The 26402-nt window shown below is 43.0% G+C and overlaps 1 protein-coding gene across 2 annotated transcripts; it reads right to left on the reverse strand.

The window, feature by feature from the left end:
- Positions 1–285: 285 nt before the first annotated feature.
- egfl7 (EGF-like-domain, multiple 7) lies at positions 286–10265 on the reverse strand. Of its 2 annotated transcripts, none has more exons than XM_070851122.1 (9): positions 10098–10265; positions 6358–6596; positions 5615–5737; positions 4583–4695; positions 4211–4306; positions 3930–4115; positions 1980–2056; positions 1421–1583; positions 286–429 (listed from the first exon to the last, which is right to left on the reverse strand). In XM_070851122.1, the coding sequence occupies exons 2-9, from the start codon at positions 6435–6437 to the stop codon at positions 410–412; spliced, it is 858 nt and encodes a 285-aa protein (XP_070707223.1). In that variant the 5' UTR covers positions 6438–6596; positions 10098–10265; the 3' UTR covers positions 286–409. The 2 variants fall into 2 exon arrangements, with proteins under 2 accessions (XP_070707223.1, XP_070707224.1); XM_070851123.1 differs by lacking the exon at positions 10098–10265 and adding an exon at positions 8500–8518.
- Between the last annotated feature and the right edge of the window lie 16137 nt (positions 10266–26402).

Below are 26402 nucleotides of genomic sequence, written 5' to 3' on the forward strand. Positions count from 1 at the left end.
TTTAAATAGATAAATACAGATGTCCATGTCTGCCTCAGGACAGTTGGGGCTTTGACAGAGGACACAGCTGCACTGATGCAAAACAAACAGACACAAAGTGGCCAATTTGACCTCTGACCCTGGGGGGGGGTTGATTCAGATGTTGAAGGGATGATGTAACGCTGAAACTGACCCTGTCACAGGTACTATTACAAAATAAAGAATAAAGTAATCCAACAAGAAAAGTACATGGAACCGTTGGGAATAGTGAAAATCACAGATGATTTGTGCGATTATTTCGTCACAACATAGCAAGCTGCCTTCTGCCACCCCTTTCTGACAATCACCAGCCATCTCGGTGCGTACAATCTCTTGTAGGTTTGTGTCATTATTAACTTCACTGAACTGTTGTGGGGCCGGTGATCGGTGGCTAATTCTCCTGGCAAGAACCTGCAGGGGAGAAGAATGAAAAGAGTTACTAAAATGTACGATGTACCCTGAGACTATGCTTTGATGTCATTGTTCCTGCTGTAATCCTACCTGAGGGGAATGGCAAAGTAAAGATTGTTGGCGTGAGATTTTTATAGTTCATGATCTGAAGTCCCAAAATGTAATAATTGACCACAATGTAATAAAACCAAATGTGATGAAGTTCATAACATAATAAAAATCTCCAGTTTCTCCAAGGTAGGGTCAGGATTCCACGTGGACGTATAATACCATTGATTGATGTGCTTTAATTCTAACCTGATCTTACAGACATGAGTAAAAATGATAAAAACAAGCTTGGTTTGGCACCTTTACAGCTTTACTGTTCTTCATGCTACTTAAAATTCATCGTTTTCTCTGGAATAAGCACTCACTGTTCAGCACTGGACAGTGTGTCAATCAAAGGCCAAGCACTCAGTGACCTGCAATCCCTGCAAGGCCACACGTGGGCATGTGCAAGAGACTGCAGGTTTGTGCATGTGCATGTGTATTGGCTTTTTTAAAAAAATGTTAAGTGTGTTTAAGGGTTGCTAACATGCTAAGCTAGGATGGTGAGCATTGTAAACACTACCTGTATGTTTGCATGCTGAGTTAGCATTTAGCTCCAAGCATCAATGTATAATTGTATATGTATAATTTCACGTATACTTTGATCTACTGAACTTATTAAGTTGGAGCCAAAATTGTTATTACGTTAGAGGCACAAGATTCTATTCTATTATTGGATTTTTATTAATATGAGCTGTAATTTATTTTACTTTATTACATTATGAATCATTGTTACATTTGGACTTCTACACAGTCTCTGATATTTTTGAAGAAGGTTAAAAACCATCTCCGTTTCCTTGGGATACAAAGCTCCAGAGGTGCTCGACTAAAAATTGGATTTTCCCTCCTAAGTGCTGTGGTTTCAACTTTGAAAAATCAAAAAGGTCAGCCTGTGGTCACTCACATGTGCCGAGGCGCTCCTCCAGGAAGCCGATCTGCTCGCTGAGGGAGTCGATGCGGTCTAGCTGCTGGAAGGAGTGGGACAGTAAGGTGGTTTTCTCCGACAAGCCCTCGTCCAGCGACAGTGGGAAAAAGCTGCTGAAGGGCTCCAACACCAACTGCAACTTCTGCTCAGAGGGAGAGGGAAGGAGAGGGAAATGAGAAAAAATAGAAAATCGCTCCAGAGAAGGACAGTTACGCACCTTATGAAACAAATAAAATTAACAAGACCTACAGGGAAATTACACTTAATCAGTTAATCTTTATTTTCCCTTTATGTTTGCTTCATTTAGCAGAGGAAGGATTTTAATAAAACCCGTGAAAAATGTAAAAAGCCATTGTGAAGGTCTGGCATTTCAAAGAATCTTGGGTTTGGGGATTAAATAACATCTAGGATTTTACACCATATCATCATGCGAGGAGCAGAGAGGTCCCTGGTGAGCGCGGCTGGGAGGCATCAGGGTAGGTGGCTTTTATTTGTGTGTTTTTAGTTTGAACATGTGTTCGTGTGTTTTCTCACGTACCTTTTCCAGGAGCTCCACTCTGTTCCTCAGGCTCTGCACCTCCTCCGTCACATTCTCCACCAGGCCGAACCTCCCACCTGGAGAAACCACACAGACACAGAAACATACGTGAGAAAGACTACAGACTACAACGTTTGAGTCTGTGGAAACCGACTGAGGAGGAGTAGAGAGGAGGGTCAGGGTGTAGATCAAAGCCTAGAATGATGTGTGTTTAATCCTCTAACTCAGATCTAAAGTTTATATCTCAGAAGATTCCTTTGAGCAGCTTGCCCCTCATCAACCCTTCCCCACGAGTGATTCACGGCCACAGCAAAGTCTCTTAACTATGAGCTGCAGAGAGGCTGGGGGAATTCAGGGCACTAAGGGGAATCATGGATATGGGAACGGACGAAAAAGCTGATACACAAGCTGAAAGAGAGGTCACCAGAAATAGACGTGCACTCATTCATCGCTCCTGCGAACATGCATTGGTTACTGGGAAGCATCTGCCGGCTCCACCCGGGGGGAATGTCCCTCGAGCAGGAGGGACCCAGATTAGGATGCAAAAATTAGGGACCCGTTGCTTTCTGGCTTTAGCAGACAGACCTAGAAGGGCTCAATCTCTCCCAGATGTGGTCTATTACTGAGACAAAAATGAGTTGAGAAACAGGGTGAGGAGGATGAGGGGGAGGATAAGGGGGGAGCAGGCGATGACCCAGCAGACCGGGTTGATGGAGCTGGAATGAGAACACAAGTGTTGGCCAAGAGCACGGTGAAGACGGGGGGGGGGGAAAATGAGGAAGATGGAGATCCGCAAATGTAGTCCAACACTCCTCCACAGCAGCTTGACCGAGCCAGAGCGATGGTCTGCTTTTCTGAGCATTTAAACCTGTGTTTGTATGTGTGATCTCCATCAACATCACTCCGACGTGTGCATACGAACAGATCATGGAATGCAGTCTCAAGAAAAACACCCCTGCCGGCCTTCCTTTTTTACATCTGAGAGCTGAGCGTTGAAACTGAGCACGCTCCCATAAATAACCTTCCTTTCTCTTTCACCAAACAAAGATCTGTCACATTTCGGCTTTTTTATCCAGCTTTCTTTGTGTGTTTTTGCTGACTCAGCAATACTTACGGGGCTCTCGTGTGGAGCCATGGGAGTGAGCGCTCTCATTTTAGCTGAGGCGTTCCATTTTGTGTGAGTTTGGTCTTTCTTGTCTACAGAAACACTGATAAATAGAAGGGAGCTTGGATCAGAGCCCGAGAAATTTGGCAACGTCAAATCTACATTGAGATATTTCTTTTTTTGATAGTACATGAAACAGTTTCCCCTTTAGATTTACAGTTTGGTGACTCACAAAAATCCCCAAAGGTTGACAGATTTGGGATAAATCAGAAAAAGGTGAGTCCTCTTAGGGTTTCATGTTGCATTAATTCCCAAAAAAGAAATAACGCTGACACAGAAGAGGAATTAAAAGGAATATCCTCAGGTCAACAAACGCATTTGTAGACATGGAGGGGGGTCGTATTATGTTGTTGCTAAGATACAGGAGGCGCACACAAAACGAAAAAAATCGACTTTTTCATGGTGAGAGAAAACATTGCAACATTTTGAGGGGAACTAATGGAGTGTGCGGGATAAAAATATGTCTGTATTAACATGGGAGCTCTATTAATGTCAGATGTTTGCTATACTCACAGGACTCATAGGAGTCAACTGAGTCATTATCAAAAACCAAGCGGTCCCCGTCTCACCGCACAGGCCCAGACCACAAGACATCTGTCTGGAGTCGGCACCAGTCGCAGTGCATTATTACTCACGGTACGAGTTGAGAGTGGCATAGCGCGTACCAAAAGTAATAATGGACCGCGAAGCTGGCTATGTTCGTTTCTTCTGTGCTCCAGACACTTTGCTGCTGCAAAACACACAAAATTACACTCAGCGAATGCACGCACACAGTCCTCATTTACCCGCATCGGTGTGACCACCCACTGTTGCCTGACTGTTCTGGGTGGCAGAGGGAGGAGGAGGAAGGCTTTGACAGGAGCGGCCATCTCCAGTGAGCCTGAAACCATCTCTGCACGCACATCGATAGCTGCCAGCTGTGTTCACGCACTCCTGGGCGCACAGCCGCCGCTCGCCACACTCGTCCACATCTGACCGACGAGAAAGAGAAAGAAACTGGTTTGTGTGCGTGTTTGTGAATATGGTGGCTGTTCAGAAAAGTGTGAGTGTGTGTGTATGCGTGTACCTGTTTGGCATTGGTGCCCCGTCCAGCCAAGCGGACAAGCACACTGGTTGGGTCTTAAACAGGTGCCTCCATTGACACAGGGTTGTCCACACACAGCTGGAACAGACATTTAGAGGAATAATCCAACACTCAAAATATCCTATCAAGGATCTCTAAATGTAACTAATTAACACACTAGATCTCATTTGTTTAAGCTGTACAAAATGATCATTTGTGATTTCTAAGCTAAGATCACCATCTCCTGACTGATTTTCTAGTGTAGCTCTGGACAAGAAAGTTCATTCACACGTTTCCTGAGTTTCCTTTTCCATTGAACAGATGCAGGTAATACAAGCTCGGAGCACACATAAACCACAAGTCCCTCCAGGTTACCTTGGTTGCAGTTGTGAGAGTGAACTCTCCGCCAGCCCGGGCAGCACTCTGGGTAGAAATGAGAGGGAGGTGCTGCTCTGCTCACCTGCCGGTACACCACTGAGTACACAGTCCTGTGGAGCAGAAACACAGACACCCACAGTTAGGGATTCCTGGTTATTCGTGATGCTGTCATCGCCCTCGTGTGTGGTTGAGCCAGCCAGTCTTTTCCACATTTTGTCAGACCGAAAGAACGCTGATGAGAGAATGGGACTTTGGTGGAACATTGAAACCACGGACCGCTGACATCTAAGAGCGTGTCAGAGATGAGATAGGGATGGAGGGAGGGAGCAAGGCGCAGGGGAAGAGATGCAAAGTCAGATCGAAATTCTGAGATTTCGCCGCAGCCTGCTGAGACTCTGGTATGTTTGGTTTGCATGGAGAGATACAAGGTGGAAAATGTTGGCAAAAACTAAAAGCGATAACAGATGTGTTTTCTGGAAAACAAAAGGAATAAATAATTTAATCAAAGTTAGGAGAACCACCATCGGGAATAGAGGCCTGAAATTGCCCAGATAATGAGCAAAAGAATGAAGAAACTACATCCAGAAGTGAAATTGAATTTAGGTGGTGAGGGAAGAGTTAAAAAAAAGATTAAAATTGAGGGAATGTAAGGGGGGGGGGGGGACTAGAAAGCATCAGAGCTGGAGAGAGATTGAGAGTGCATAAGTATGGAGGGAGACGCAGTCCAAAATAAACATGAGTGTGGTCTCTGCGGGCAGGCAGTTCATTTCCCGTAGTTACACAAAGCACTCGATATTTAAATTCCACCCAAATATGTGGCACCATGACCCAATTCTGTGTAAAACGTGCATTTGAGTGTGTGTGTGTGGGAGAAAGTCAAGATCCATCTACTGCACTTGTAACCCTTTCCCTCCCTAAACCTGTCGAGCACACATTAAATAAACAGCTCGTGATGAATTCATTACAAACGCAGATGAGTTCTGTTGTTATTTGTGGAGGAGTGTGCTGTCCATGTGCTGCTGGCCTCACTTGTATGTGCTGCAGAGCCGATGCCCCTGACACAGGGTGATGTAGGGCTTGTGCGCCGGCTGGACGTATGACTCTGTTGCCATGACAACGCGGTGACGGAGGTCTCGGCCGCACACCCTCCTCCTGCAGAAGGGAGGCGAGATATCGGACATTAAAAACTGACACAAAATACAGACTTTCTGCTTCAAAGAGCATCTGCTGGTTTTAGATGAGAAGCTTTGGTGCTTATAAGTCACCGCCTGAAGGCTATTTAAGCTCTTAGTGGCTCCCATCTGGTTCAGAAAGCTTGAAAAACTCCAGATTGGAGCCTCGGCGTTCCGTTTTCAGCACCAAAAGTTGGCGTGCGGCCTAATTGTTCCTGACTGACCCGTGTAATCACTCCTGAATGTGTCAGAGCTACAAGTTGATCTTTGGCCTCTTTGTCTCCACTTGACCTTTTCGTTTTATTTTGGTCTTTGTGCAAGTCAACTGAAAATGACAAAAAATGAGCCTGCAGACTCCCCCACAATGCTGTGCACCTAATAGCCTAGGACAGAAGGGTAAAGCTTTGGTCCTGAGAGAGTGCACTCTTAAATGTTTAAATGTCGTTCGACCAATTTGTGTACATTTGCAGAGGGCCAGAGGCGGAGGAAGAGGTCGCTAAAACAAACGGGTCTGACTGACAGCTGAAGTGGAGATCTGCTGCTGAAGGGCCGAATGACAGGCCATAATAAACACAGGAAGAGCATTAAGTGGGCAGTTACCCGTGGTGAGTGAAGAACTGAGGAGTGCCCATCACATGGAGGATGAAGAGGGAGGAGGAGAGAAGCAGCGTTTGGTACATCGTCTTCCTCTTTCCCACGTTCCCTCGCTCGGTCTCTCACACTCTTCTGTGTGCCAGTCAGAGGGAGGAGGAGAGGAGGGCGAAGAGGTCGTGGATCCTCGCCAAAGTCTCCTCACTCGGAATGTGCTCGCTTTCCTCCTGGAGGATGACTCCAGCTACCTGTGCAGGGAGAAAAAAAAGAGATAATGATGGTTTAAAACAGACATTCAGTACTGTTTTTGACCTGAAGGACATGGGTCTATGAAAAGGAGAAACGCTGCTCTGCTGTTACACTACAAATCTCTTAAAACGTTGGCCAGCAAATGAATCATACTATAGCTCTGGTATTTTTTTTGTTTCATTTTTATTATTGCATTGTCCTTTTTCAAAGTATGAAATGATGAACTGTTTATTTTTAACATTCCCAAGTATTATTTTTCCTCATAGGCTCATAGAGTGTGTTTCCCTGGTGAGAGATTCTAAAGGTCATAGTGCAGTGGAGTGGGAAATGTAGCATTTTTTAGGTACACCGCATCCTCAAGTGTAAAATGTTTTTCATGACCAGCTGTAAAGGTGCGACCTATGTATGATCTGTGCTTTAAACTGCATGGTCTGCTCTCTGTAGATTTGGATTAGCATGCGACAGAAAGCCTTTTTTTTAAGTGTTGGACTCCGACAGCAAATAACTTGTCTGGATGCGTCTTTGGGCCTGATGACTGGCGTGAAAGTGAAGCCGAACTTTGGAACTGGACTTGTTTTGGTGGGCCGGGCCACATGCAGCCCGCACTTGCACACAAATAGCTACATATGTAGGCATGTATGCATTCCTGTGACTGCATATTCAGTCCTGAGCTCTTGTGGAAAAAGCAGGTTGAACTCTCTCTGACCTGCACCTGCACGGATCCTGAAGCTAAAACACAAACGACAGAGCAAAAGGACAAAGAACTCTCCTTTCACAGAAATGTTCACTCATCCCTTTACACCATTTTGGATTATTACATACTGTACAGGATTAAAAAGGACTGAGAACTCCACGACACTCAGCTTGGATCTGCTCCTGCTGCGACGCTTTCCTACTACAGATGTGTTTTAACGCCCCAGATACTAAACCCTTAGGAAATCTTTAACAGGGCAGTAAAGCCAGCTGGGCGTGATGGCAGGTTACAGGACTGTAGCCATGGAGTGATGCTGAGCCTCCCCTGACAGCTTGCATGTCTCTTAGGTCTTGCTGGCTTAGCGCCCAGTGACAGTTCGTGCACATCTGAAGCCTGCGTTCATTCACAAATCACAGCAGTGAGTGGGACTTGCAGTGCAGCAGGAGGCCGCTTTGAAGACAACAATGTGTGTGTGTGTGTGTGTGTGTGTGTGTGTGTGTGCACATGTGTAACAATCAAGCATCACTGCGTTGGCAATGAGGATGGTCCTGCAGGGCAAAACATGTGGCCAAAAAGTTTAGACTAGCTGGGTGTGGTGTAGGAGTGTCCCTATTACTGGAATAGCTTTTAGTATAACATTACAGAGGACTATCAAATATCGAAAAAATCCCATTCGTCCTTTGGGATGCATAAAGTTCATTACCAACATTTCAACACAGGCAATAAACTAATCAAATTATTCAAAATATTCTGAATACATCTAAACAAAAAACACAATCCATACAAAAGGATGTCATTAATCCAGGTGAAAATATGTGGTCCCAAAGCTCAGATCACGTATTTGTGTCTGCATCTGCATGTGTGTTGTGTCTCGCCTCCAAACTTTAGTAACTTCTGGCCCACTAACACATTTCTTACGCCCGCCATGAGAGGGCGCTGTTTTACAGAGCTGGAGAATCACCGTTTTAGGAGCAACATCCCTCACTCGGAGCTCCATCTCTGTGGTTTTCTTTAACACACACACACACACACACACACGCACATGTAGAGTTACGCGAGTTATTATATGGATGATAAATAACGAAACAGGAAAAAAAACACGTTTATGCAGCGAAAGACGACAAGAGCCGGGATGCTGGACACGCACGCACAAGCCATTAGAGGGCTATATGGAGGGCGCATGCATGGAAACAAAAATAATCACAAACCGTGCAACGAACAAGCGGCTTTCCTAAGAATAATCCCTGCAAACACTGAGTCCTACACTGCAGGAAGAAGAAGAAAAAAAACTGGCAAAGAGAGTCCCGTTATATTCCGGTGGTGAGTTCAAAGTCCAGTGATAAAACTCCGCTACTAGTCAGGTTCCTCCTGGAGCTCGGACTGTCAGAGCGCATGGGGGGTGATGGTAGGACCTCCTCCCACTCCTCCAGCTGGGTGTCCCGGAGCTCACACTGCCCGCACTGGCTGACTGTGACGTCACGGTGCAGGTTTCAGACACCACATAGACTTCAGGTTGTTTATTTTATTTTTGATTTTTTTTCCCCATTCATGAGCTCCTGATGCAACCTGGGTGCAGAGACCCTGCTCAGCTGATTAAAGGAAAGGTTCACAGTTTTTCCAGGTGCGTCTTAAAGCGGGCACCAAGTGTGAACAGTGAAACTGATTTTGCTGGGATCATTCTTCCTGTCCACACTGGCCATTATGAAATCCCTTCCTGACATGCTGCAAATGAGAGTTTCTTTGATATGTTTTGGTGGAAGGACAGTGACCCAAAAGTTGAGTTTTGTAATAAAAATACTGCAACTTTAGGACAATATCGTCTTGATTTGGCAAACTCAGACTGCTGAACCTTTATATTAGTGAATAAACTTGTTCCTGTGCAGAACAAGGACAGTGGATTTCGTCGATCATTAGGAGCGGATCCCATAGTGATCACAATGGACAAGGGGAGTGATTACAGCAAACGAAACCAGTTTCATTGTTCACATGATGTGCAAAATTGTGAACACATCCTTTAATTCACTGAAGCAATCAAGAAAGTTATAAGGAAAGCACAATGCTGACTGACGTCAGGTTTTCTAGTCTGTTAAATCCATTATCTTTTGCAAAAAAAAATTACTATAATTAAAATCAATTAGAAATAAGAAGTACCAGTAATATATATTTTTTTTAAACTTCTGTATGTGCAGAACAAATACACGCCTGTCAAACTTGAATCAGAAATTAAAGAGCTTTAATTGTGTTTGTTTCTTTTTTGCATGAGCACACTGATCCCTGCCCTCTAAAACAAATTACTTCAATATCTGACTTGCTTAAAATGATGAAAAAAGAGGATACTACTAAAGAATGAATTATGTTTATGCTCATGTTCATGCTCTAGATTTCTAGGTATGGAACTCACTACTGGGCGCTCAGATGTCCCTAAAATCAAAGGCAATGAAATACATTTTACTGCTCTACTGTATATGTTTTACACACACACTGTGCAATAGCATGTACATCATGATCCTTTCTTTTCAGACAGAGATCTGTGCCCCTGTAACCGTAATGGAAATAGCTCGTTGTCCAGATCTTACCTGTATAGAATAGTTTTCTATTAAATGATCTTATATTTGTTTAGCCTGTCAGCTTTGTTCAGCTGTGTGTCTCCATCTGTTCTCTGTGTGTAGGCCCAAGTGGATTGAGAGCTACAGCATTGGCCAATACTATTGGCTCTGACCTGGTTTCTACAGACAAAAGTCTAAGTTAAAAAGAAAACACAGTAGAAAATGGTCCAGACTGTTGGGAAGTGAGGAGACACTCTTACCTTCGCAGTGTGGGGTCATCAGGTGTGTGTGCGCGTGCAGGCTGAGCGCCGGCCATGGGCCCCGGACCGGTGGACTAGAGGACTCCTCCATGGTGCCACTTTCTTTTAAAGCTCGGCTTGGTGGCTTCAAATAAAAAGCTCTCGGTTAATTCGAGGTGCTCCCTGTGAGTCGACTGGCGACAAATGAAATGTCCTCGGGCGTTTTTCAGTTGCTTTTTATGCAGAGCTTCCTGTGGAACGCAGGAATTGGACGGACAATCCCAAACCGGACTTCCTGTGAGTGTTTGCCGCTGATAAAACCCCTCTCCTGCACAAACACTCTCCATCCTGCTCAAACCGCTTCGCAAATCTGATTTTGAAGCATTTTTCTGTCCCAATTGTGGCGCAGACATCTTGGAGGGGGCAAAGCGCCTTCAGTCTTCTCACCTCGTGGCCTTCTGCTGCCTTTGTGCTCCGTAGGAAAACACAGCAGTCACCAGTCCTGGAGGGTTATTTGTATTCACTGAGCCTTACACCTACTTTAATGCAACACCTCGCACTGGAGATTCAGATGTTTTAGCTGTGGGAGCTCATATAGGCTCATGTTTACAGCGGTTAAGGCCACTGTGAGATCAAATCTGGCAAATTGCAGCTTGTTTAACCCAAACTTGCACGATAAGAAAGAAGTTTCTATTTCCACCCTGCGTTTGTGTGCTTTTATCGCAGCTCGGTGCAGTTCAGAGGGAGGAATGGTAAAGACTTATCTAATGTAAAAGCCATCACTGTCTTCCACATTATAGTAATTGCCAAGAGACAGTTTGGTGACATGTAGAAGCCGTGCACAAGTTTTAAAAGATCCCTGTGTTGATCCTGATCCTAGCATGTAGCATGTTCTTTCTTTCATATTGTGGTTATATTAACGCTTCAATAAATTTTGAAATTGAGAAAACAATCTGACAATGAGGTCCATTCAGTATTGTTCTGGGCCTTTCAAACAAAACAGAAACAGCTGCTAAATGAATGTCGTGGTGAGATTGTTTTCTCATCTGCCATTTCCAAATGCACAAATTAACTATAAACCTCACATTTTAAATGTTTTCTCCTCCTTGGCCAATTTGCAGAATTGGAATATTTTAGTGATACCAGCAGCAAAAGAACCAAACAATCCTGCACACTTGCTCTGATTTTAGTCACATTTTGGTCCCCAGATGCTCACCATGTGCAGGGTCTTATTTTTTTCCCCAGTAAGAGTTCTGGAGTTTGTTCCGAAGGGGTCGTGGCTGAGTTCAAATGGGGTCTAAAGCTTTCGGTGGTGGTAGCTGACATGTATTTAAGACAGACCGACTGCCCCTCCTCTGCCTTGAAGCTGAGCTTGACTGAGATCAGTTTGACAGCCAGGACTCATTTGTCATTCTAAGTATGTGCAGAACCGGACTACATTGTTGTACAGTCAAATGTGCATGCATGCACGCACACACACACACACACACACATATACACACACATATACAAACAAGTTTTCTGTGTGTGTGTTTATGGTTGGGTGGCCGGACCTCAGGGGACATAAACCAGAACGTCACTCAAATAGACCAGAGCATGGCCTGCTTCTCTACTTAAATGTATTATGAGAGATTACTTGACATATAATCATATCTTTTATGCTTAGGTTTGTTTCTCTTTGTTATGCAATGGTACTGCTGAAGAATTTTTAGCATTTGGTGTCCTGCCAGACTACATTTAAGGGCCTATACTGACTAAATGTATGACCAGACCCTCCCTGCATACAAGGAACTTTAGTTTCTGCGATAACAAAGAGGCTACGTGCTGAGGGACCATGGGAACACTTCACTTTGGGGCCGCAGGTGACCACACACGACACACATCATCAAGGCTGATCGCTCAGAGGAGGCACATTAGAATTTAGGATGCAAAATCAGTGCCGGCTTGTTTGTGAAGGCCCTGGTGTGTGTGTGTGTGTGTGTGTGTGCGCGCATGTGTATTTGTGTGTTTGTGTGTAAGCTTGTGTAGGAGAGAATGAAGTGGGAGGTTACCTCTTTTTAAGGAACTCTTTTCATTCTTTGAAATCAAGACTTTGAAAGCAAAGTTTTGCAGTCAGTGTTCCAGATTTGTTCCAGAGAAGATGCGGGAGGGGAAAAAAAAAAAAACGCCACCACTTCCTCTTTGAGAGGAAGCAGGAAAAGGCTGGGGGAGCGAGATTCTGAAGCCTGCTCCCTTGGAACAATAAAAATCTCACTTTGACAGGAAACGGATCTGCGTCAAAGAGGGCCTGACAGATTTTGCTAAAGGGCAGTAGCAGTGACCCTGGATGGGGCATGAACAAGAGGGCAGCTTTGCCCAACAACAACGCTGAAAAAGTACACATTTTTGAGCACATGTGATACATTTTAACACAAAGATTTCAAGTCAGTACTGTGAAGATATTGTAGGTGCATCATTCCAAACCTTTACATTAAATGCAGTAAAGCTGAGAGGGGGAAAGGTTGGAGACATAACACAGATTAAATGTTTTTTAATGTCTTTTAATGAGCTTTTGTCACCTGCTTCAGTTTTCCTGTGAATTGTGCACGTGTGTGTGTGTAAGTGTGTGTCCATAGATGCCATCCATCATGTTTAGAGAGCTTCACTGGGCCACCGCGAGCCCTCAGAACACCCCCCGGTGCAGATTCCACAGGCCTCTGGAGCTCTAATTGTAGGATGAACACCATTTTCCCAAAATATGTTCCCTCATCTGATGACGTGTTCAACTGAGCTGAGATCTGGTGAATGTGAAGGCCATCGATGCGATTCGCGCCATTGTCAAACTCATCCTCTTTGTGAGCCCTTGCGCCCCGGGTTACAGGAAGCATCTGCAGTTGGAAGGTGATCCCACTGATTTCTCCTAGTTTTTGTTTTAATTTGTCACCCCTCTGCAAAATGGAGAGTGAAGTCATGCAAAGTAAAACCACAAATCATAAATTCGCATGAAAGGATTGTGCAATCTGATGCCTTTTATACTTAGGCCATCAGCTCAGATAAAGAAAAACTAAAAAGGGTGAACAAAAAGGAGAAACCTCAGGAAGGATCTGTCTACAGGGACGGACTGACACGAAATGAGGTGTCACATACGCAGTGCAGACTGAGATAACAATAGTAAAGATTAAAATTCTTCTCTCAAACCTAACAGCATGGTGGGTCATCCCAAAAGTTGAATGTTAAGGGACATCCTAACAAATTTAAGCTGTAACTTAGCCATTGTGATGGGAAACGCCCACCCAGAGGCCTCAAGCTAAGGTGCTGTTCCCATAGAATATGTCCAAAAATGGTTTCATCATCTTTTGAAAGATGCAGAGACGTGCCCAACTGCTGTAGTATCATTTGTTAGTATTTGTAAGTTTCACTTCCACTTGAAAAGATTTCGTTCTCTCCCTTTGTCTCCTTTAAGTTTTCAGTCGGTGCTGTGTGCCAGTGTTCTTACGGTCAAGATTTAGTCAGCGCCACTAATGGAGGAATGTAAGTCAGCAGAATGAACAATGCTTCATACAACTGCAGCTTTGATTGATGAGATTTGATACTTTAATAAGGTTATAGCATGCATTGCTGACTAGAGAAGTGAATCTGGGCTTAATGTTGTGTGATTGTGTTTATGGTTGACAGTAAAAAAGGGTGTGACGCTAATGAGACTCACTGCTTTCATTTTTTTAATTCCTAATAACTTGATCTATCATGTCTCAGAACAAAAATGCTGAAATGCCACACTACCATTGTGTCAGGTTTTATCAACTCTGCTGACTCACAAGTGACCCGCGGACGAGACTAGAGGTGCAGCATGTGTCTCTGCTCTGTAGGATTTTCATGCTGAGCAGCCAAACAGGACATCCTGATGTCCAAGGCCTGCCACCAACATTATCACTCCCCTGGCTGTCACCCTCGGCAGTAGACAAAGCCGAGGCATTCGCTCATCCAAAGCCCTCCTAGATATGAAAAGACTTTGTCCTGGTGGTCCTGGCACTTACTTCCTGTGCTCCACCTCAACAGCCAGAGGTGGTTTCAGAATACATAATTCAAAACTGATGCTGTAGAATTCTTAGAAACCCAACCAAACCAAAAAGTATCCTTGACTAATTTGGTCCTATATGAGTATTTAGTATGTGTAATGTATGTGCAGTACATGATGTAATGTCCCTTTTAATGGCCTCTCCTGCTGCCAGCTCTTCTTGTCAGTCTGTCATAAACAGTGCTGAGAGATTAGGAAGTTTACACACATTCCACCAAAGCCTGCGTCTCAGAAACACATGCGAGTCTGATTGGCTTATTTACCATAGTAATCAAATTCTCCTGCTCAGAGGCTGATGTTTGGAACAGTGGCCTGTGATTTGCTGTCTCCCCAGATTTATTATTTTTTTTTGTTGAAGCTGCGAGAGTGTTAAGTGTGGACACTCACCGCGCTGCCACACTAATCCTAAAATATTTTCTCCAGCCGTGTCCAGAATGATTTAATGTCTGTTCCTCTACAAATATGCATTGCCTAGAAGCTTAGGTGTCACACCAAGGAAAGTTGCTGCATGAAGAGAAATATAATATTTCTTGGCTATATTTCTTGGCTATAAAATACACCATTGTGTTGCCAACTTTTACGATTGCTTGTCAGCAGCAGTATTTGGCATTCTACTGTTTTGTGTGCTGTTTCCATAAGGGATATCCTTAGATCTCCTTGGTGGGTTATTGTCCAACTGTTGCAGAAATAGACTAAACAGGGAATTGATGCTGGCATGAGAACATTATTTATTTCAAGAATGGTTAGAAAGACATAAAACAAATGTATGCTTCATAAATAATCGCTCAATCAGTGTCCAATCAAATGTGTTTGATTTAAAAGAGGTGTGCTGATGGGTGAAGCTGACAGATAGCTCAAGGTTTTAAAAGGGTTCATTCTGATGATCACGCTACAGGAAAAATTGCCAAAGTCATTAGGATACATCATCTTGGAACCATGAATGTTGAGGCCAAATTTTGTCCTGGTTCATGTACTGTAGATATGGACATGTTTCACTGAATTAGAATATTTATTTCGAGCCTCGCCTCAAAACCGACGTGTTAAGTCATCAGTCTGCTTTAACTAACTAACTTTAACTTTCTTTCTGCAGCAACAGAAGAAGCCCGGTCGGTCTTTTATATAGATTGTTGCTGCGTCCCTTTGAGGAGCAGCTCTGATGACACCCACAAGTGTGTTGTCCACAATGCTGAGCAGAGGGATATCACATCAAAGGGGACCGAGTGACATCAGGGTGGAGCAGAGAGCACCAAGGTTTCTGCTCAGCCATCTGTTTTATAGCTGTCCTCTGGGAGACAGAGTGGTGGTCCATTAAGACCGAGACCACCCAACACATCAAGTAACATTCAACTTCATACCAACTTGCAATAAAACAGATAATTACAGGGATTTTTTTTGTTTAATCAATGAATTGTTTGTGTCTATTAGATATCAAGAAATAGAAAATCAATCATCAAAATTTTATGCAGCCCAAGCTAATATCTTCAAATAGCTTGTTCTGTCCAAACAATATATAATGGAGAAAAATAGCAAAATTTGCAAAGCAGGATTTTTAGTCACATTAGTGCCTGTGAGGATGGCGACATCAGTCGGTCCACAACTTTGGTCCAGACAGACATATCTCAGCATCTATTGGATGGATTGCCATGGAATTTGGTAAATAGATTTGTTAATTGTTGCACCAGTGAATTATATCACATGTAATTTTGCATGGTCAAACACACACAGATAAATGGATATACGCATACAAATTTTATTTCAAATTTTAAAAAATGGCCATATGATTTTGCTTCATAATTCAGAGTAGACTTATTCCATTGCAGTGATGTTGGGTAGCACTCACTGTTTAAGATGCAATTATTAATAACCAAAATAAAACATTTATCTTAGAGTAGAAATGTAAAAGAATGAATATCTCCTGTTCAGCTTTAAGACTATCCATACAGCAGTCAGCAGATCTTTTTCAGGTTCCTCTCAGATGTTCATGTAGTTTGAGGGAAAAGATGGAACATTTAATGGAACATGTAGGAGTATAAAGAGTGAACTTCTGTCAGAGCAGCAGCACGACGCCTTGTGCTCATGAGAAGTTTATGAGAATCCAGCTCCCTGTGTGTGTGAGACCCCACCCTCCTCTTTCTGTCAGGTCAGAACCTGATTCTCATTGATGTGGTGAACTGATTTCCCCCCTTTAGTGTGGACTAGGACAGCTTGAGTCTTGCAATGCAGCTCCATAATGAAGTACAGTACTGTTTGAATTGTTGTATTTAGGGGAGCCGTCTGTGGACCACAGAGAGGGAATACCAACCCAATGCCGTTACTTTCCCCTAAAGTCTTAATGATGGGTTCATTAAAAAGGTATCTAGCTCTCTAACCAAGCACAGATGGCCAAGAAGCAGTTATGGTATATCAGACAGAGACTCTGGAGGAGATTTATGTCAAACCACAGCTGAACCCCAGGAACCTTGTGCAGCAGTCTCAACATTACAGCTATTTGATCTTCTGTCTGTCTCCGGTTTTACATGAGATCCAAAGCTTCACTGTCCTTGACATCCATTTAGTATAAATGTGATTATTCACTGTAACTACGGAGAGAAAATCAAGGCAAATCAAAACTGACAGTTTGTGCCTGTTGAACTGAGGGCTTACACACAAGGGGCATCAGATACTGTATCACCACAGGCTGGAAACACTGAAAGAAATTTTTTTTTGCTTCTCCCCCAACGGTGTCACTCATTCTAATGACAGAGCAAGAAAGTAGAAATCATGACCTGTTGACCTTCGATGAGTCCAGCATGCACAGCAACAAAATGCTTCAATAAACAAGCCTGACAAATGAGCCTCTCTCTGGTGGGGTTTACAGCTACTGCACGCTACTGCACACAGGCTTTATGAGGCAAGGCACTCTCATAGCTATGTCAAAGACATTAGCAGTGGGGCCCTAATGTGCCCACAAAGTGCGAGTGGCATTGCCCCATCAACAAACTGTGTACAGATCAACAGCACTGATGGCACGGAGCAGACGAGCACGGAGGAAAAGAAAGAATGGCACGACATTAAGAAATAAATGGAGGCGAGGGAGGGTGATGGAACATGGGACGGCTGCGCTCGCATGCAAGACGGACGAGCCTTCAGCGAAACAATTGTTAGCTTGAATGAGTGGCTTCCTCTGTCATGAAAAGGTTTGAGTAGAAACCCTTGATACATCTCAGGTGTCTCAAGACAGAGTATTATAGCAAAATGTTGGAGGAAAACAGAAGTAATCAGATCAGATCAGACTACCCCAGTTATTTTGTTAAAGATTAGAATTGAACTAACTTTGCAAAACATAGATTTAAAGAAATGAGGTGAGATTCCTGAGCTGATGTGTTCACATTAATTAAGTTGGGACAGAAAGCCTAGTGACAACAATTCCATTGATCTGTAACTAGTTAAAAATACAGTATTATTGAATGTATTGGGAAAACGTTAACATATAAATGTAATCACTTGAGTTATGTGATAAACATAACTCATTAAGTGAGCACCAGTATGGATTTCAAGCTAAGCGGTCTCCCACACTAGCAGTAATGGAACTACGAGAGAATATTTCATGTCGAATATTTTATCGTGTATAACTGACTGGCAAAATTAAAGCCAATAAGCTAACTAACCTGTGAAGGGAAAATCACTGACTGACCTGCTCAGAAGACTTATACAACCTGTGATGAAGGGTTGCAAGCAGACGTTGCTTTGTATTAACAGTGTAAAATGCTCTAATGGTTGGGAGTACATGTGTGCGCATTTCTGAGAGGTTGTCGGTCTGGATTTGGAAAAAGTTTGCTGTGTTCCATTTCAAATCCCTGTGTTGCTTACTGAAGTTTCCTAGAGAGTCATTAGTGGGACTGAGGCCTTTGCTGGAGAAAAATGGTGGATTTCCGGATGTCTGTGTGCAGAGAACTGGGCATCATTGAGATGTCCCCAGAGAGATATACCCACTTACTAAGAAAAGCCTGTAGACATACTGTTGGTGAGCACAGCATGACTGATATCCTGTCTTGACTAATGCAACACAATGGTAGTGCCAGGTGTTTGGAGCTGCAGTGCTTGTTGAGTCTAATGAGGTTTAATTTAAAGGGTTAACAAATACGTAAATTATGTTTTGTATGATGTTGACAGTTAATTGCCCTGCACAGACGTATGCAACTCTACAAGTACACACACAGATACGCATACACACAGACTTCCTTTTAAGGGTCAGTGTTTATGTCAGTGTGTGGGACTACAGGGCTTTGGTATGTCTCTGGACCTCGGCCTGACACACACAAGGACAGGCCTGCCACAGGATGTGAGGAGGGTGTGGTGCTCGAGTTTTCTCATTCTCCCACAGACCCTGGGACACATACAGGAGACACACACACAGTTGTTAGAAAAAAAACAGTTGCAAGTGATTGCGTTTCTTTAGTCTAACCACAGAAAATGCACCTAAAATGCCACAGAGATAGTGGAAAGCACATGCTCTCCTGTCTCCACAAAACTCATTCATTCATGAACACAACACACACAAACACACACACACACACACACACACACACACCTTTCCCACCTCAGTGCTCCCCTATGCAGAGGTTAATGAACTTGTTTTGAATTCCTTCACCTCCTTGACAGGAACTACATTCCAAGCCTTGAAAATAGCGGCTAAAACAAAGAAAGGAAGTGATGTGAGAGCACTTCCTATCGACTCCCCTCTGAATTTATCTCAATCCTGCAGACTTGCCCTCCCGCTCGGCCCCACCCTGACGAGCGCTAAGAAAAGCGGGCAGATTTGCTGCTCCAACCTTTTATCCACGCACATCAGTTGAGTTAACCCCGTCCGTTAACATCAAGCAAGCAACATCTTCCAATTGTTCCTCTTCTTTGATCCTCATCGTCTGAGCCTTCACTCTGTCTTTCAGCCAAAACCAGCCTGGTTGTAATTATCCACCCTGTTTGGCCCAAACTTACATTTCCCCTCCATCCTTTGACGTAAATGTAGATGTATCGGTGGTGAGAAGTGGAGGATACATCTGTAACATGTGTCTGGGCTGATTTTGCGCTTGATTCAATGCAAACCTGCTGTGACCCACGACCTCTGATTCCTGTGGCATTCTACCGCAGGGACAGTGGTGGGCAGTGGCAGTAAGCAAAATGGCTTTTTGGCAGAGCTGAAGGAGGGTGTCTGACTGTACTTTCCCTTCAACTGTTTATTTTGTCACGATTCATTTGAATATGACAAATGTTCATCATGCAAATGACTTCTTTTAGTAAAATATGCAAACATTGGCTGTTCCCATAATGGAAAATATCAGCATTTCTTCCATCCCAGCCACCGTACGGCTACAGTTGGTTGACTGTATGAATGACATGATTGTTTTTCAGTGTTGGTTATATAAGCACACAGCTCTAATCTCCTGTTAAAATGGATAGAAACCATTGAGGAAGGCTATAGCATGAGGTTTTTAATGTTTATGTAATGGCTCTGTAGGCAAAGTTAGAAGGGGAATAAGGGGTGGGAGAGAGGAAGCTTCGTTTAGTTACTGGCTCAATCTCCAGAAGCAGATCTTCCGGTTGACGGGTGCTTCCCTGCGTTAGCGCTACAATAATATATGAGTCACAGCGCGGGCTGATAGATGAGATGAACAGGAGGGAAGGGCGGACTGAGACGAGGATAAAAGCTGTACAAAACCACGCTGTGCAGCAGCGGAGGAATTAGAAATCTGTGATGCAGAAGAGCAGATAGGCAAAGAGGGTGGTCTGCAGTAACATTGCCTACTGAGCTGTAGCTATTCTTTTAACGGGGAAAGGGTGTAAAGTATATACATTCTGTTGTGATTTCTGCAGGGGGAAACTTCTGCACATAGAATCGTTTACATGACATGTACAAAAAGGCCCCATAGAAAGTCTAGAGAGACTATATGTACGACACTCTGTCTATATTTAACTGCAGGAGGCACATGGACATGCTGGCCGACCCTGCCGCCAGTTTATTTTTGAAAATAATTCAACAAAAATAAATTCTGCCTCGACCACACTGGGTCTGGATTAGGTTGCATTCAAGGACACAAAACAAGCCTGATGATTGGGTTTCCGGCTCCTTGGATGCAGATATTGGTGTTTCAGTCTCCCCACCTCTTAATCATCCTCCTGGGTCTCTGTCATTGGCCCCATCTGCACCATTTCCCAGCATGTAATGTATACACTGAAAAACACATCTCCCAAGCAGCAAAACCCTCAATGTAAAACGTAATGAAGTGCTGACATCCCATACAGGGAAACCCCCCTCAGTCCCATCACTAATGCACACACATTAATATGAGTTCAGGTTTCCCTCTCAGAAACTATATGAATGCATGTTGCGCTCAGTGACTGGTGGTAAGATTTAAAGGCCAAAAATGTGTGGGACGATGACCTGCAGGGCGACTCCCCCCCCTTCTCCCGGCCAAAGGAGTGCGGCGAGGTTCCCCCTTTTAACAAGTCTCTGCAGGCCCATCCGTCTTCCCAGACAGCCTGTCAGTCTGAGCACAGGGATTTATCCGGTTGAAAAATGAACAGGCTCTCACATGAAAAGGCGCCATGTGAGGCTACTGGGCACAAAGGGGCCTAACATGATTTTAGATGTCGCCATGTCACAGAGCTGTTGCTCAGCTGTCAGCTAACTCCGTTTCCATTGAACTAACCCATAACCTTGTCCACAGTGATGCGTAAAGAAATCTGTTTCTGTTGCTTTCCATCCTAGCCAGTGATTACCCTTTGCCTTACTTAACATGTTAGTGTGGTAATGGATCAAATAACAACTCTAGAAATATGATGGGGCAGTTGTCTGACATCCCTGTCTACTACATATTATTTCAGCTTGGAGATATTCGTTATTTGACTGTGGAGACAAAGTTTTGATATGTACAGAGTTTTGATTTTTGTTTGTATTTGTGTGGACATGGCGTGGTTTGCAGTTAATCATCGCAGGAATGGGGGCGGTGAGTTTAAACAGGAGCACAAACATCCCAGACACACACTTGCACAGATGGTGTTTGACCATTGATCATCAGCCTCACTAGCTGCTCTTATCAGCGTCTTGGTCCATTGGCTGTCTGCACCGAGTCACTTTCACAGTTCAATCAGCACTCTGATTGCGACTCTTTCTCTCTGTAACAGTGTTCATTATCTCTTTGTGTGTGTGTGTTTGCATGTGTGTGTGTGAAGGCGGGTCAAAGAGCAAAGAGGGAGAGTAAATGAAAAGGATTCCCAGAGTTGCGAGGTATAAAGGTTGCCGATGGCTTTAGCGACCTCTCGCTCTCCATCTTCGTCAGGAAACTTAAAGCAATTAAGTCTTATCTCACAGCTGAGCCTTTGGTACCATCTATCGAATACCTCAGTGTCACTTTTCAGCTTTTAGAGGGAGAGTAATGCACTGAGTGTGTATGGAGAGTACTTATCTGGTTAAGACAGTTCCTCCACCTGAGCAGACGGCATGAGAATGCTCTGTGGTTTTGGCACTTGATGTAGTATTTCATTTTCTTTTTCATTTAATCTTAATGTTTTAAGAAAAAAGAAATCATCAGATGGGTTTTTCAGCAACCTGGCAACCAAAAAGTCACACAAAAGTACCATCATTAAAGACATTAATTATAACAGCAGACGAATGTACTAAAGATGTAATGATTATTAATTAACAATAATACAATAACAAGAATAACAATGATATATAATAATACATAAGCCAGTCAAAATTTGCTCCACCTCAACTAGCTACAAGACTGACATTGCCATCCCTAGAAACATCCCGCTAGTGTGACTAGTGCAGAGCGTCAAAGTGAAGGACCTGAATGTTCAAGAAAGGGAAATATCTCTTATACTAAAGGTGAATTAATAGTTATCTCGTCCACTTGCCAGTTGTCAAACTCAGGTTTGTACTGAGTTACAGATATTTTACAGCTTGTGGAGCAGGTGGGTGTAAAACAAGCCTTATACTTGTTTGTTTCTCAGCCCCACCTGCTGCTGCTTCCTCCTCTCATTTATTTTCAGTTTTCTCATTTCATCTGTCAGTTCTCTGTCTGTGGCGGTTTGTTCCCGAGGCCCTCTCACAGCAGGGAGTCACAGATGGTAGATAGATAGTACACCTCTGAATCTGATCCAGTAGGAGTTCAGCTTTCGTTTGCTACTCGTCACATTCAAAGTAGTTCGTCACAATGATACAATCACACATTCTGATCACCTGTTTTAATTGTACATTATTTCTTTTCATTTTTGTGAGTCGGGTCTCTTGTCAAGCTGCCCTAAAGACACCTGTTGGGTGACCCTAATTCAGTGTGTTTATTTAGCTTTTAGGCCAGAAGGACACTCACTCATGCACACACCCAAGCAAACAAGACTGAAAGGGCCTTGAAGGTCACTACAGGTGGTTGTTCCTCTCCTTTCACTGCTTCTCCATGGCCTTTTTGTCTCAGCTGTCACCTTGAAACAATCAGCAGCCTTTGCTTGGCTTTGGTCATGTGACCTTGTGGCTCCTCACAGACTAAAGTCAGTCAAAGAAATCAAACACATTTATAATCAATTATATTTCCTCTCCACACAGCCATAAAACTAGCTATTAATCATGTTTTATATGCATGTAAAGCCTTTCCTCACCGTTTTTTTTCCCATTGTGGTCACAGCTGAAGGATTTTGAGTCAAATTTGTCAAGTTTTCAGGCATTTTAAGAATAATAAATACCACTGTTCAGCCTCGGTGCTTTTTTAAACATACTGGATTGATTAGCGCACATCAACTTGAGGCTCATTTTGGCATTAGGCAGCTCAACCTGGAGAGTCATTAATATTCTTACACAAACACATTAAGGGCCCTTATTATGAAAGAAGTGGGTGTTTTTTTTAAATAAAAGTTATACGGGACTATAATGTCCCTTTAATCAGTCAAACCCCCTTGTTTTGTTATTTCTCTCTTTCATTCCCACTTCTGTCCCATTGAATTCGTCATTCCTGATACCGTGCATTGGAGTGTTACACAGTTATCTTTGGGGCTGAGTGTGTTTTAATACAGTACAATAAATGTGTTTTGACTTTGGCCCAACTTGAACCTCATAGCTGCTTGTCGGTCCTTTTCGTCAGCTTCTTAGCTCCCTGCAGGTTCTTTGGCTCAACTTGCTCTGTTGTAATCAGTGGACTTGAATGCATTTGCCAAAGGGACAGGTCCTCAGTGAATATTATGCTGAGGTTAATATTCTAAAATGACTGTAAGGCCAAAAGATAATTGCTTTATTTATGTTGTTATGAACTTAGAAAAGAAGAAATGAGACTCTATATAGGAAGGTAAAACACAAAATAACTCTTAAAGAATTCAAAAAAACTCTTGCAAATTCTTATCATCATATTTTTAAGAAAATAAATCTTTCTCTGTGTGCCAATAGAAGTAGACACTATATTCAGTGCTATTCAATGTTAAGGTAATTGTACACTATGGAAAATATATACATTATATATATATATTATATATTATATATATTATATATATTTTGCCAATTGATCTTTGCTCATAATTAGCAATCAATCAAAACCAATAACTTTTTTTTATTCATAGCCAGTTAGGGGGTAGCAGAAAGTTAACCCTTTATTGGGCGAGGGACCATATTTGGTAACTTAAGTGGAAGTTCAAAATGCCACCCCTTGCCTCACCATGAGGCAGTAGAACTACGAGATTTCTCCAAGCCAATCAGCGACAATCAGGCTACATGACAGACCAGCAAGAAACCATATATAGTGACTTCATTGACCTTGATTTTCACCATAAAATTGAATTTTTTTTTGAAAACAAACAAAAGTAAAAAAAGTCTTGTAATGGTCTAGGGTTGAAATTTTGAATTTCTAAGTATTTCAATGAGTGCCCTATAAAGGGTTAAGTTAAGTTGATATGACAAACTTGTCAGCAGATAGTTGCAACGTTATCATGCATTTCTTTTACGTCTATTTTAAATGTTTATTCGCTTTTGTTTTATTCATTTTTCATGAAGGAAATTTCTCCAATTGTGTCTTTCTGCTATTTGGTGCTGAGCAGCCACAGTGGGTTTTTCGAACTTTTCCCCTGAAGAGAGCTGCTTGCTGCAGCCGAAAACAACCTAATGAGAGCAGTGTGAGTGAACAGTAAATTTGCAGGCTGGACAGCTAAACAGTGAGCTGAAGCTTGCTATGAAGCTCCATGAAGCCGAGGGGAGCTGCAGATTTGGGTAATAATTCTCTGTAGGCTCATCAGTACGAGCGATCCCTTTCACATCACATTGTTGGGTTGCATTGTTCTTATAAAATATCAACTATGTTGACAACAATACATATAGAAAATAGAAACAAAACCAAGTGTTCCTGTAGTAAACACACTGTTGCTGATGGTTGTGTCAGTGTCCATGCATATACATGTTTTCAGGATATGAAGAATTAATCTGTAGGAAAGAAACGTGACTAACAACAATATCTATCATTTAAGTGCATTACCAAAGTCCATCCTGGTTCCCTCTTTGCTTTCCATCACTCCCCTCCCACGGTCTGGGAGGCTGGCTGCTGGGAATGTTCACCACCTGAGAGAGGAAGACTGAGGCGGATGCTGGATATGAAATCACTTCCTGCTCAGGGTCTGAATATAGTCGTGATGGGGTACAGAGGGGATGTTTACATAGTGGCCTACAGGGGCTCCTGACACAATAGGGACAGCTCAGAGCATGTTTATTGGATGACGGCAAGCATTGTATTGTAGAATTGTATTCTCTCTCTCTCTCTCTCTCTCTCTCTCTCTCTTTTTCTCATTCTCCATCTTCATGTTCCAGTCAGCCTCTTGTTGCTCTGTATTGTCCGGCGGCAGGCTGGGATGTCTGTGTTTCTATTGTGCCAGGAGACATTTGTCTTTCTGCAGGAAAACCACTTGGAGAATGATCATCGCCTTGACATTTATTTGGCAGTCAGCAGAAAACACAGCTCACTCCTGCAGGGAGCAGACAATAATGTGGACTCCCATACATTTGAACATGCTGTGTTTGAATTACTTTTCAGGCTGGTACGGTATATGACAGACCTGAGAACAGGTGTTTCAGGTTATCTGTGTCAAATGAACTCTTCCTTCCTCTCTGAGCCGCGTCTTGGCCTGTTTGATAAACTCATTCGCTCTCCTGGGCCGCTGTCCCTGAAGGTTTCTCTGCTATCCGCTCTTTAAGTGTGATATAAGAACACTGAGGGCAGAACACAAACACACACACATTTGGTTTGAATTCTCAGGCCAAAGAAGGATTTTCTCCAGTGTTTTGGGTGGTTTGTGCCGTATATTAGATGGTCTAACTTGTCTGCCCTGTGGTGAGGATCCATTGGTAAGCAAAACAAGAACCCTCAGTGACCGCCATCCATTTTAGATGGCAGACAAGAAATGTGTAATAACGCTTTCATGACAACAGGGAATATAACTTAAACTCAGCGACCCTGACATCACATAAAACACAAGATTTACATTGACACTGTTTTTTTAGCCACTTGGTGGTAGCAAGAACAACATGTTATCACTATCACACTAAGTTGAAAGCTGTGGCTCCAGCAACTACAGAGCAACATTAGTATGTATTTCACGTTTGTGTCTACCTGGTGAATGTTTAGGTTCAATTTTCACCCACCTCTCAGGTCCATTTTGCTCTCCACCAAGTTAGTTAGTTATATATAGTTGCTAAATGCCACACCATGTTTTAACAGCTCGGTGCTGGATTTAAGATTAGAGAGGGCTTATTAGTGCTTCCTCTCTGAAAACTGCTGCCTGCGGCTAAAAACGCTGCTTATGAGACGAGTTAAAGTGAATCAAAACTGTAAAGTAAAACCAAAACAAAGAGCTGAAAGATGCCTAATAGCCCTGTAGAGCTGAGGGGGACAACAGGGTACAGTGATGAGTCCCTGTGGGTTCTCATACAGGCGACCCCTTTCAAATTACACATATCGTCATTTACAGTCGTAGTAAGTAGTCAGATCATTTACTTGTGTCAAAGTACCAATACAACAGCCTAAAAATCCTGCATTTAAAGTCTTACCGAAATATAAGAATGTATTATGTTAAGTGCTATCACCAAAATGTGCTTAAAGTAAGAAAAACTGCCCTGTGATTGATATATCATCATATATGTCTAATCGATGATGATTAAATTATTATGATGCATCAAGGCATAAGCAGTATTTTACAGTTATATGGTAACTGGCCGAGGTGGAGCTAGTTTTAACTGCTTTATATACAGTTCAGGAGTTTAGCCC

The sequence above is a fragment of the Pempheris klunzingeri genome, chromosome 19 (genome assembly GCF_042242105.1).
Source record: "Pempheris klunzingeri isolate RE-2024b chromosome 19, fPemKlu1.hap1, whole genome shotgun sequence".
Classification (NCBI taxonomy): Eukaryota; Metazoa; Chordata; class Actinopteri; order Acropomatiformes; family Pempheridae; genus Pempheris; species Pempheris klunzingeri.